The sequence below is a fragment of the Rattus rattus genome, chromosome 6 (genome assembly GCF_011064425.1).
Source record: "Rattus rattus isolate New Zealand chromosome 6, Rrattus_CSIRO_v1, whole genome shotgun sequence".
In the NCBI taxonomy this organism is placed as follows: Eukaryota; Metazoa; Chordata; class Mammalia; order Rodentia; family Muridae; genus Rattus; species Rattus rattus.
The window spans coordinates 62,211,121-62,224,376 of record NC_046159.1 but is presented as its reverse complement, the minus strand read 5'-3'; the positions used below and the strand labels follow the sequence as shown (position 1 = coordinate 62,224,376).

The 13,256-nt window shown below is 46.6% G+C and overlaps 1 protein-coding gene across 15 annotated transcripts in view; it reads left to right on the top strand.

Annotated features, from left to right (window-relative positions):
• Dysf (dysferlin) overlaps window positions 1-13,256 on the top strand; it is a 194,656-nt gene that overhangs the window by 10,594 nt on the left and 170,806 nt on the right. For 7 of the 15 annotated variants that reach the window (XM_032906226.1, XM_032906225.1, XM_032906221.1 and 4 more), the window contains exon 1: window positions 817-907. The exons of 7 other annotated variants lie outside the window; for them this stretch is intronic. In XM_032906226.1, coding sequence (XP_032762117.1) covers window positions 817-907 — 91 coding nt within the window. Of the gene's footprint in view, window positions 1-801; window positions 908-13,256 lie in introns of those variants that run through there. One more of the 15 variants, XM_032906227.1, reaches the window with a different exon arrangement.

Sequence of the window (13,256 nt, the reverse complement as noted above, 5' to 3'; positions counted from 1 at the left end):
CGGGGTGCAGGAGCAGGATATCCCCTCAGAAAGTGCTGTGTCCCTCAAGATGAAAAGGGTAGGGACCATACACACCCCCACCTCCACTTACCTGCTGAAGTGTGTGGGGGTGGGGGTTGGGAAGAGAGGCTAAGGTCCTGATGGGGAGCATCTTTCTAAGCTGTTAGAGGATCAAACAACACACAGAAACGTGCTCGGGACTGGGATGACTTAAGGCTCATGACTTAAGCAACTTTCTCCACTATTAAGCGTGAAGAGTGCAGAGATTGTTGTAGTGGAGAACTGCAGGTATCGAATGGGTAACGACTGGCAACATAGCATGATTCGAGTTAGACCTCGACAACTCTAGGTGTTACCGGGAGATCCCCGTAGCAGCCCACTAGGAGCTGCGCCTGGGTCACTGGGCACACAGTGCACACTCCTTCGGCGTTTAGTGCCAGACTCTTTGGACCCGTGCTGCCCCAGGCGATGACTCTGCCCTGTCCTTGCCTTGGACATTCTTCCAGTGCCTCGCAGCAGCGTTTCCTTTCCAGGAGACCCTCAGAACAAGACACCAGTGCCTGGTCTCATTCTTGCTCCTCCCCAGCCACCGCCCTGAGGGCGGACCCAGGCCGGGCTGGAAGGGAGGATCCGCCCCATGGGTGTACCTTGTCCCACGCGCAGCCTCGCATTCTAGGCTGATCAAGTCTCCGCGGAGGCGCAGCGGAGTTAACTGCTCTCTTGGCACCATCCTGGATCTGAATTCTGGCCGGGTAGTAGTGACTGAGTCCTGAGCTTCTACTCCCTCTCTGCCCCGCGCGCCTGGGCTGCAGAGCCATGCTCTGCTGCCTGCTGGCAAGGGCCAGCAACCTCCCCAATGTGAAGAAGGACCGGCGCAGTGACCCTGTTGCCAGCCTGATTTTTCGAGGTGAGAGCCCTGAAGCCACTTCATTCACGCTTGGGCACCATCCGTTTCTCTACATCCAGCTTCGGGGTCTGTGAAGCCAGATCAGACCAGAAATCCTGCCCGGGGATGACAGCGAGGAAACATAACTGCAAATGCTACAGAGCTTAAGAAAATTGGAAGTACTGTGCTAGGCCAGGAGTTAGTGCTTTCCTAAGTGGGTACCTAGAAGGAAGAAAGGCTGGTACTTCCTGAGTACTGGGCACAGAGGGTGGGTTGGAAGACACGTGTAATCAGGGCCACATAACTGGTTTGTGAGCGTTTTAGTATGCTCTTTGAAAGTTATGTCCCATCCATCTATCCATGAATGGTGACTGAACACTGTCCGTTTGAATGGCCAAAATCTCAGCCAGAAGGAAGAGGAACTGAATACTATGGCTGTGGCTTTGACTCAGGAAGTCTGAGGGCTGTCTGGGATGTGGGATGTTTTCCAAATTCAAGGAGCTGAGTCTTAGACTATGTGCTGCTCAGACCAGAAAGGGTTTCTCCATTGAGATTGCTCCTTCCTCTACATATCAGGCTCCTTCACCATGGCTTCAGGCAGATTCCCGAGGGAGGGGTGTCTCAGGAGGGGAAGGGGAAGAGGAAGGACCTGTCAAAATGAGAGAAGGAACAATAGCGGTGAGTCAGGACCCCAGTTCTGCAGAGAAAGATAAATAAGGAGAGGAGAGAGGGCTTCCTGTCATCAGGATCTATACTCTGGGGCTCTGTGGGAAAGACTTTTAAAAAGATAGTCACATGTAGAGAAACTGAGGGCTTGTCACAAAAAGTGTTAACCTTTGTGACAACAGTGGGGAGACCATTGACCCAAGGTTTTGTCCACTCTACATGCAGCCTCCACTCCCAAATAATATGAGAGATGAACAATGCAGGGAACAAATCGAGCTCCAGATTGTTTATTCTTGGTTATAGGTGACTAACAGGCTGATTCTTTTGCTAAGTGTGATTTGAAATATCTTAGGCCACCGTGGTGTTTCCATTGATTAGGCTTGCCGAGGTGTTCTTGATGTCCAGGTAACTTTCAGACAAGGTTCTTTCTTCTTTCCCTCCTGACCCTGTCTCTCAGAGGTTGCCCAGACTTTCAGTATACTGAAATTGTTGGGGCAGTTGGGTATACCTCAGTGGTGTGTGTATACATATGTGTACATACATGTATAGGAGGTTGGAGGATAACCTCTGATCGAAGGTGCTATTTCCTTTTCTTCCTTTCTTCCTTTCTTTCTTTCTTTTCCTTTTTTTTTGGGGGGGGGAGGTGGGAGAGATTCTGAGACATCTCATTGGCTTAGAATTTCCCAAGTCAATGAAACTGGCTGGCCATTGAGCCCTAGGATTTTACTTGACTCCGCCTCCCCTCAGTGCTGGGCTTACAAAAATATAGCGCCACAGCTAGGCTGTGTTTGTTTGTTTATTTTAACATTGAGCTTTGGTCCTTCTGCTTGCTAGGCAACCACTTTCCTTTATCAGGATCCTGGGCCACTGTTAGAGCATTCTTCCAACATGAATGAAGAAGAGAAGCCCTTGGTCTTTGTTCTTTGTCCCTTGCCTAAACCAAACCAGAACAAATCACCAGATAAAACTTCTCACACTGAGAATGGGCTCTGCTCTTGCTTCAGATAGGTAGCCAGAGCTGTCGAGGCCCTGGTTGGCTGTTGCCCTAGTTCAGGTATCCTGACTATGCCCACCTGTGGTCCTTCCCACTCGTTTGAAGCCTTGCTGTTTATTGATAGCATGTAATGGCTCCAGCAGAGATGAGTGTTAACCTCAGGGTCTGTACTGCCACTATCTCCAAGAAGGCTCTCAAGAGTCCCCTGGTTTTCAGTAGGCCCCCATCTAGCTGCAGCAGAACCTTGTTGGGTCTGCTAGCACATCTCCCCAGCCCTTCATCAGATGCCAGGACTCCTTGACAATTCACTGGAATGTCCTCTTTTGAGCAAGATATGACTTTCTACTTCTGGCCCCTAGCCTCCTTCAGTTTGGGTATGGTCTTCATTCTGCAAGAGTCACTTGCAGAGTATGCCACCCAAGAACTTTCAGGGGGTGATCTATGATCACCTACTAACATGTATCTGATGGGTGCAAGCCATTTCGGAGATGGAGTTGACCCCAGGGATAAAATAAGCATGCTTGTTCATGGAGTGTGCGGTTGAGTTGATGCCTGGCTGTTAGAATCAGACCCAGGGTTTATGAAGCACCCAGTTTGGGGCTCTCCATCTACAGTACACCAGGATGGTGGAAAGACCTAGAGCCATTGCCCAAAGCTCACCGGCCCCCGGGTCAGTTCCTGACCAGGCGCAGTCAGGGTTGATAAGCAGTGAGTCGCAGAGGGACTGTGGCCTGCTTGCTGAGAAAGTGGCCTATGCCAGGTGCTGTGCTTGTCTCCAGAGTGTAGCCGAGGTATGTGGGCCTGGACTGGCCTCGCCCTGCAGTTGTTGCCTGGGCATTCCATCTTCAGATGTAATTTCAGGACCTGCCTCCAGAAATAGATTCTGGGCTTTGGGAGATCGGACTCCGAGCTCTCTGGCTTCCCCATCTGAGGCCATTATACAGACTATTAATTAATGTTAGTCATGTCCTTGTTCTTGTATTCACTGATTAATTACTCAGCCAGGGTTGCTGTGAGTAGCTGTGCCCGCACAGACCTTTTGTGACCATCATTTGTGTGAGGAGTGGTTGCAGCTTCCTTTAATACAGCGTTTGATGTCTCTCTTCTGCCCTGACCGTTTTCCATCCTGTAATGCAATTATTTATATCCCTCTATTCATGTGTTTTTTTCGTTGACCAAACATTTGTTGAGCACATATTATGTACCCTTTGCCATCCTAGATGCTGGAGATGCATCCGAGGACAAAAAAAATCACTCCCCTGCTCCTTTGGAGTTCAAACGCCCCTGGATTTGCCACAGCCCTGGTGAATTCCTGGCTAAACCCAGGAGGCCTTGTTCCCCTTCCCTACCCCTCTCTTGGTTATTGATTGGGTTCCCTCTAGGCAACTGTATCCCCTCTGTTGCCCAGGCAGGATCCTGGGGGTCTTACAGGACCATCTGTCCCCAGTCTGCCTCACCTGTCAGGGAAGAAGGGCAGGAAGGCCACTGAGGTGATTTGGTTCCTCAGGAAACCTGTGGTTTCCAGTTTTGTGTTTTTATGAGATTTCTATGTATGTGAGTGTGAGTGTCTGTGTCTTTATGTGTTTCTTGTGTGTTTTCTTTGGCTCTTTTTATCCTATTTGTTTTGCCTTATTCTATCTGGTTTGTTCACTGTATTGTATTTTACTTTTTTAAATTCCTGTTTATTTTATAACGAGGGAGAGAGAAAAAGGCTGTGGATTTGGGTAGCATCTTAGTGCTTTTGTTGCTGTGGTGAAATACTATGACGAAAGGCAAGTTGGGAAGGAAAGGGTTACATTTCCAAGTTGTAGCCCATCACTGAAGGAAGTCAGGACAGGAACTCAAACAGGGCAGGCACCTGGAGGCAGGAGCTGGTGCAGAGGTCATGGAGGAGTGCTGCTTACTGGCTTACTCATCATGGCTTGTTCAGCCTGCTTCCTTATAGAGTCCAGGACCACCAGCCCAAGAATGGCACTATCCATCATGGGTTGGACCCTCCCACATCAATCTCTAATTAAGAAAATGCCCTACAGCTGGATCTTATGGAGGCATTTTTATTAAGTTTCCTCCTTGCGGACAACTCTAGCTTCTATTAACCTGACATAACCTAGCCAGGACAGGTGGGCGGGGAAGTGTGGAGGATCCGGAGGGGTTGGGGGTAGTGAAAACCGTAGGCAAAATATATTGTATAAAAACACCTGTTTTATTCATTTATATTTCATGTGCATTGGCGTTTTGCCTGCATGTATATCTGTGTGAGGGTGTCGGATGCCCTGGAACTGGAGTTACTGACAGTATGAGCTGCCATGTGAGTGAGTGCTGGGTATTGAACCTGGGTCCTATGTGAGAGCAGTCAGCTCTCTTAACCACTGAGCCATCTCTCCAGTCACCGCCCCCTCAACTCCATCTTCAATTAAAAAAATAAGTAATTAAAAAACAAAAGAAATAAGCCAAGAGTATTTTCTGTTGATACTTATTCTTCTACATAGCTCTTCAGAAAGTCTGTGGACTGTTTTCTTTTTTTAAAGAATTATTATTTATTTTATGTATGTGAGTACACTGCAGCTGTCTTCAGGCACACCAGAAGAGGGCATCGGATCCCATTACAGGTGGTTGTGAGCCACCATGTGGTTGCTGGGAATTGAACTCTTCCCAGCAACTGAAGCAATTGAAGGAGCTTTGGAAGAGCAGTCAGTGCTCTTAACCACTGAGCCATATCTCCAGCCTATGTGGAGTGTTTTATTTGGTGGATATGCAATAATTAATTCAACCAATTCTCTTCTGATTAGCATTTAGTAGATCATCTCCTCCTCCCCCTCCCCTCCCTCCCCTCCCTCCCCTCCCCTCCCCCCTCCCCTCCCCTCCCCTCCTCCTCCTCCTCCTCCTCCTCCTCCTCCTCCTCCTCCTCCTCCTCCTCCTCCTCCTCCTCCTCCTCCTCCTCCTCCTCCTCCTCCTCCTCCTCCTCTTCTTCTTCTTCTTCTTCTTCTTCTTCTTCTTCTTCTTTTTTGAGATAGGGTCTTGCTATGTAGCCCAGGCTGTCCTTGAACTCTTATGAGTCTTCTGTCTCAGTTTCCCATTTGCTGGTATTACAGGCATTTTTTTTTTTTACCATGCCTGGCTCTTTATCACATTAAAATATTTATAGCCAATTCTTAAATTCTACCGTCAACCTGAGGACTATCCCAATGGGTGATCTTTGCCTACATGCTTACCTACTTTCTTTGGGTGAGTTCCAGAGGCAGTGTTGCTGTGGTCACATCTGAAGCTTTGCTGAGTTTCCCACTTGCCCTTCTGAAAGTCTATACCATCACTACCTTCTATCAGCCATGTTTGAGGGCTTATCTTTTTAATATCTGCAAATCTCTAACTATCTCTTGAAGTTCAAATAGTAATTGTTGAGCTGGGGGATATAACTTAGGTGGTGAAGTGCTTGCCTAGTGTGTATGACGTGTGGGGTTCCAATACCCATCACTACATAAAACCAGGAGTGGTGGTTTTATAATCCTAGGTATTAGGAGGGAGAGGCAGGAGGATCAGAAGTTCCAGGGCATTCTAGGTTACATGGAGAGTTGAAAGTTAGTTTGCATTACCTGAGATCCTGTTTTAGAAGTAGTGTTAATGCCATTTCAAGATTAAATATTAACATTTCTTTCTTTTTTTTAAATTTAAAAAAAATTTTTATTTATATGAGTACACTGTATCTGTCTTCAGACACACCAGAAGAGGGCATCAGATCCCATCACAGATGGTTGTGAGCCACCATGTGGTTGTTGGGGATTGAACTCAGGACCTCTGGAAGAGCAGCCAGTGCTCTTAATCACTGAGCCATCTCTCCAGCCCAACATTTATTTCTTACTGAGTTTTGCTTTGCTCCTTTGGAGGTGGGTGGTATTTGTTTTTTAAGTTAGTTACAAGTACTCTTTACATATTAAGAACAATAACATTTTGTCACGGGCGTTTCATTTAAAAACTGTTTATGTGTGTTTCCCCTGAAAATATGTTCGTCAGTCATATGCGTGTCTGGTTTTCCTGGAGGCCAGAGGTAGACGTTGGCTCTTCTGGATCTGGAGTAAAAGATGTTGTGAGTCATTGCTTGGGTACTAAGAATCAAACCCATGTCCTCTGAAAGAGCAACCAAGGCTCTTAACCACCAAGCCCCTTGTTTGTAAGTGGAGAGCAGAGGCAGCAGGAGCTCAAGGGTTCAAGGCCAGCCTGGACTATAAGAGGCTGTCTTGAAGAAGCAACAACAAGACATTGTGTATAAAAATATCTTCAGTTCCAAGTGGACATCTTACTTTGAAGAGCATCTCTCTCTGAGTGCACTCCATGGCAGCCATGGTAACCATCACCCAGTGTTCTTCCTGGCCACCTCTTTCCTGAGCTGTATGGTTAGACCCATGAGGGAGATTGAAGATGGCAAGAGCCGTGACAGACATATACAGGTCTTCCAATGATGCCAAGGCCTGAGTCTGTAGACAGGCGATGGCTGTTCCTCATCAGGTCAGGGTTACCTTTCTCGCCTCTATTGTCAGTGGTCTACCGATCCTGGGATTCTTAGGATTTCTTTGACTTGTGACGTGTAGCAAGCCCAAGCAGATACTCGTGAGATGAATCGAGAGGCTCCTCTGCAGCTTCTGAGCCACAAAGTTCTGTCACCTGACCAGGGGAAACAGCAGCCATGACCCTCCCTTGAAGTGGCAATTTAAGGAAGTTTCAGCTCACTACTTGAGGCTACAATCTACCACAGCAGAGAAGTCGTGGCCACAAGGTCTTGAGGTGGTTGGCCATACTGTGTTAGAAATTAGGAAGTAGAGAGAGAGAGATAAAATGTTGAACTAGCAGTCTCCTTTTCATTCAGTTGGGCAGCTAGGGTAGGTCTTCTTTGATCCGTCTAATCCAGAAAATACTAGGACAGGTCCAGAAATTTGTATCCACGGTGATTCTAGACCTTGTCAGTTTGACAGTAAATATAAATCAATACAGTCTTCCTGTCCTTGCTGGTCTTGACTTTCTCTCTAGGTGGGGTTCTCAGTAGCTACCCATGCGTTCTCTTGGTCAGAACCTTTACTTCTCCCTCCCTCTCTCCACCCTGACACTGGCCTGTGGTCCCAGGCCTACTGCTTCCATCCTCACCATCTTCCCCACGGACTTTAGAGAGATTGTGATAAGATACGTATTCTATAAAGTTTATCTCTTCCTCATTTTTGGGGGGAGGTGGGGACAAGGTTTAGCTAGGTAGATTTGGCTGTTTCCAACTCAGGATAGTTCTGAATTTACAGTAATCCCTCTGTCTCTGCTCCCTAAATTCTGGGATTATAGGTGTGTGATATCATACCTGGCTTAATTTAAGATCTGTTTTCGGATTTTAGAGCTGCAAAGAGATAACATAACCATGGAATTCTTATAAAAGAAAACATTTAATTGTGGCTGGCTTACGGTGTTAGAGGTTTAGTCCAGTATCACCATGGCAGGAAGCAGGGCAGTGTGCAGGCAGACATGGTGCTGGAGAAGAAACTGAGAGTCCTATATCCTAATACACAGGCAACAAGGAGACCGTCTGTCACACTGGGCGTAACTTGAGCATATATAAGACCTCAAACGCTGCTTCCACAGTGACACACTCCCTCCAACAAGGCCACACCTACTCCAGTAAAGCCACACCCTATGGGCCAAGCATTCCAAAACACGAGTCTATGAGAGCCATACCTATTCAAACCACCACACCAATCTTAACCAATTTTTGTTTTGTTTTGTTTTATTATGTTTTTCAAGACAGGGTTTTTCTGTTTAACAGCCTTGGCTTTCCGGGAACTTGCTTTGTAGATCAGACTGGACTCTCATTCACAGAGATCCACTGCCTCTGGCTCCTTAGTGCTGGAATTAAAGGCGTGTAGCACCATACAGCCATTTTAACCATTTTAAGTGTTAAATCTGGTGATATTAAAGGCTTGGAGTAGTGACATACCTCTTTAATCTCTCTGTGAGTTCAAAGCCAGCCTGACCTACAAAGCAAGTCCAGAACAACCAGGGCGCTCTGTTACACAGAGAAACCCTGTCTCGAAAATTTGAATTAAATTAATTAAATAACTAATTAAACAATTTTGGTGGTATTAAATATATTCATGGCCTATATCCCTGACTTTCTCTCTAGGTGGGGTTCTAGAGAGAAACATATTTCTTAATCCCAGCATTCAGGGGCAGAGGCAGGCTGATCTCTGAGTTCAAAGTCAGGTGGTATTATTAAGTATATCCATGGGTCTAGGAGTATAGCTCAGGTGGATAGTGTGTGCTTACCAAAGTCAGTTCCCAGTGTCTTCCTTAGCATGCACTCTCCTAAAAAAGAAATGCGAGTTCTACCCACAAACAAAAACTAAGCCCTGACAAAACAAAGAAACCCTACCAGGCAGTTGTGCGATTGTATACCTTCCAGACTAAGGAAGTACTTCCACTTCCTTGTCCCCAGCCCTGGCAGCTACGTTCTTCCTCTGCTTCTGTGATCCTGATTGATCCAGGTTCCCTGCACTCAGAGTCATTCCCCCTCCCTCCCTCCCCTCCCTCCTCCCTCCCTCCCTCCCTCCTTCCCTTCCCTTCCTTCCTTCTTCTTTCTTCCTCTTCTCTTCCTTCCTTCCTTCCTTCCTTCCTTCCTTCCTTCCTCCCTTCCTTCGTGTGTGTGTGTGTGTGTGTGTGTGTGTATTAGCAGAGCTATGCAGTGAATGAATGAAACCCAGGCTTCCCTACAGTTATGGTGAGTACTGAGCACATCTACAGAGCATCTATGGGGCCCCCCACCACTATCCCCACAGCAGGATCCCTGTGCACTTTGGAGATTGCTAGATGAAAGGACACATTTCCCAAGGCCAGAGTCAATGACCAGGCATGCGATTGTCAAGGTGCCTTCTCTTATTTAGGTGCCTGTAAGTCACAGGATGAACTGGACGTTCCTTTCCTTTTAAACAAAAGTTTGCATTTCTATGTATGTTACTCATACAAACACAATCACAAACACACACAGACACACGTGTAGGTTGTAGGTCAGCCTTTCGTAACGTTCCTCAGGAACCGTTCACCTAGTTTTTTGAGACAGGGTCTCTTGCACTAGAACCTAGAACTCACCTATTCTGTTTGGCTGGCTGGCCAGGAGGCCTAGGGAAATCTGTCTCTGTCTCCCTAGCACTAAGTTTACAAGCACAAGCTACCATATCTGGCTTTTTCTATGTGTAGAACTCAAGTCCTTCTGCTTGGGCAGCAAGCATGTTATTGTTGAGCCTCAGTGTCTCCTTTCCTTTGTTCTTCTTTGGAGTTGTAGTCCCATAAGTGGCTCCTCCCAAGCTCACCAGGATTGTCTGGGCTTACCCTCCTTGTAGTCAAGACTTAATAACATTCCACTGTGGTCCTCTGTAGTCTTCATCTTCGGGGAGTACAGGAAGTAGAAAGTGCTTAGAAAGGCACTTAGCCCAGGGCTGTCAGGAATATTGCCTAATTATGTTAGCAGAGAGCACCAGGAAATGAGTTTTCTAGTAGGCCATTCAAGAAGGGCAGTATGTGGAATGTTCCATGTTACTTCTGGAACCACAGGAAGCAGATTTGTGATAGGGGAGGGGAATGGATACTTATCCTTCATCTCCTGTCTCATCAAAACCCTACAGTGGACATAGGTCAGTGCACTGCTGGGCAGCTGAGGCCTAGAAGGTGCCCAGATCTTTAAGACCACAAGGCCACATGCATGTAGATGTCAGAGGACAGCCCAGGTGTCAGTCTTCACATGCCACCTTGTTTGGGACAGGGTCTATCTCGTCTACTGTTACATATACCAGGCTACCTGCCTATGAGCATCTGACAATTCTTCTGTGTCCACCATCCATCTCCTGGTAGGGGTGCTGGGATTGACATTACTGTATCCAGCCTTTCCCCATGGATGCTGCAGAGTCAAACACGTGTCTTTAGGCTTGTGTGACAAGTTCTTTGCCCTGAACCATCTTCATAGCCTCCAGGGGTCCTTATCAAGTGACTTCAAGAACTGTACCGCTCCCTTGGAAGCCATAGCATCACGGAATCAGAGAAGAGACACAGCAGTTTATGCAGGCAGGCCTGGGCCAACACTGAGAAGACAACTGGTGCCCTTTCCATCATATCTCTGGCCCCGTGGTGCCTTCTTTGATCTCTCCATTTACCCGAACTATCCCATGCCAGTAAGAAAGTTTATGGTGAACTCAAAAACAGTGCTTCTATTCCCTAGTGAGGAAGTTCACTCACAGCAACTTCAGGAAGAAAAGGGTCTGTTTGCTAATGCCCAGTTACTAGGACATTCATTACGAACAAGGGTTGCTAATATGACAGAGGTGTAGTGGCTGTTCTCTGAAAAAGAAAACCACAGCTTAATCATTGGTCCACCATATGGATAGAGAAGCACACTGTGAGATGCTGTCCCAGGCTGGGGTCCCAGCTGTCTTGGGAGCCTCAGACAGAGCAGCTATCTCTGTCATCCTCAGGGAAGACAGGGCACCCAGGAAGTTCGTCTGAGGGGTGACCAATAGGAGGTCACTAGACAGTTCACAGACTTGGATAGGTGCATTAGAATAGCCATGGAGGGGAGGGTGGGGAAGGGGGGAAAGTAACTTTATGAGCTGAGGGCAGCGGGTACCCCATATATGCAGCCTTATTTAATTATTGTAGAGTTGTTATTGTGGTCTTACAAATGAGCAAAGTGAGGCTGACATTTTCTTTTTTTCTTTTTTTTTTTTCTTTTTTTTGGGGCTGGGGACCGAACCCAGGACCTTGCGCTTCCTAGGCAAGCCCCCTCCCACTGAGCCAAATCCCCAACCCCTCTTTTTTTTTCAAAACAGGGTTTCTCTGTGTAGCCCTGGCTGTCCTGGAACTTGCTCTGTACACCAGGCTAGTTTTGAACTCAGAGCTTCTCCTGTCTCTGCCTCCCAAATGTTGGGATTAAAGGTGTGAACCACCACCTGCTGCCTGCCCCCCCCCCTTTGAGGCTGAAATCTTAATGAATTTTCCAAGACTCTTGGAATCAATTGGCAAGGTCAGAACAATATCCGCTGTCATGTTAAACAGTTCACCCTTGTCACCGAGTTGGCACTGGTCTTGTTGATTGCACTCAGGGGAAGCTACCTCTGCGATTCCTTGACATTACTCCAGGTTCGGATGCTCACATCTATCTAGGGTATCCCCCTGGTTTCTTCGATAGTTGTTCGTGTGTGAATGACTCTTTGCCTGCATGTATGGAAGAGTGCCACACATGTGTTTGGTGCCTTCAGAGCCAATGAGGGTTTTGGATGACCTGGAACTGGAGTTAAAAATGTCTGTGGCTGCCATGTGGGTGTTGGGACCTGAATTCCGGTCGTTCACAAGAGTAGCCAGGTCTCTTCACTGCTGAGCCATCGCTCCAGCCTTACCTGCTGCATTCTTTATGTCCGTGTACTCAGAGCAGCATTAAAGGAGGCCCTTAATCTTCAAATACACACAATATAAATAGACGTGTATATATTTTAATAATGGTTCATAATTTTACACACTATCATGTCTTGTGACATGAAGTAGAACGGTTGTTTAGGACATTTTTCATACCCTACAAGTGGTGACTATGGGAAAGCAAGCAGAGCGTGACATGGCCACTTGCATTATAAACTGTCCTGCTTGGCTTTCATCAGATTGACACAAACCTGAACATAGCTGGGAAGGTAATATTAATTCAGAAAATGCCTTCAACAGATGGACAAGGTTGGCAAGTCTGAGAGTGCATTTTCTTCATTAGTGGTTGATGTGGGAGGGCCTGGCTCCCTGAGGGTGGTGACACCCCTGGACAGATGATCCTGGCTGGATTAGGAAGTAGAATGAGCAAGCCCCAGGAAGCAAGCCAGCAAGCAGTGCTCCTCCATGGTCTCTGCTGTAGGTCCTGCCTCCAGGTGCCTGACCTGACTTCCCTCAGTGATGGAATGTGACCCGAGAGCTGTGGGCTGGTAAACCCTTCCTCCCCAAACTGCTTTTGGTCATGGCGTTTTAGGTATAGAAAGTCTAACTAAGACGCAAGCGACACCAGCCATTGGTTAGTTATGTTCACAAGATATTATTTTAATGGAAGGAGAGACTGGCAAATTGGTTGTTTAGCCTGGGGATTTGGGCAGTTTTGTGACTGAGCCAGCCTGCCCCGTTCACGGATAGTGCCTAACATTTATCATTAGTTGACAATTTGGAAGAATGATTTTCAAGCAAAGATAAGATGAAATTTTAGAAAACCTATCTCTCTCAGCTTCCCATTCTGTAGTTTTTTTCTGATGAGACTGATGGCGCTATGAATAAATTGGGGGTTATTATATAAGAAATACATCAACATTTGGAAGATCTGTTTAACTCCTTGCATCAAAATTTTCAAATGTAGCCGTTACAGAATCATGAGTAGGTAAGAGATTGATTTCAAAGAGCGAGACACAATAACTAAGTGTAATGTAACAAAGCAGAGATGTTTATTTATCTAATTTTAGGATATACATTGCAACTTTTCAAAAAAGTTTAAGACCTACCATCTGTTGAGTACACATGTAATTTCAAGGATTGTTTATAATCACCTGCGAGTTCACTAAAACATTTTCCTCCTTTACTTCCAGCTGCCTACCTGGCTGGATTTCCTCCACAGATATTAACCAAAACAAACCATCAATGTATACATACAATGTATACAGGAGTAGATCTGCCAAG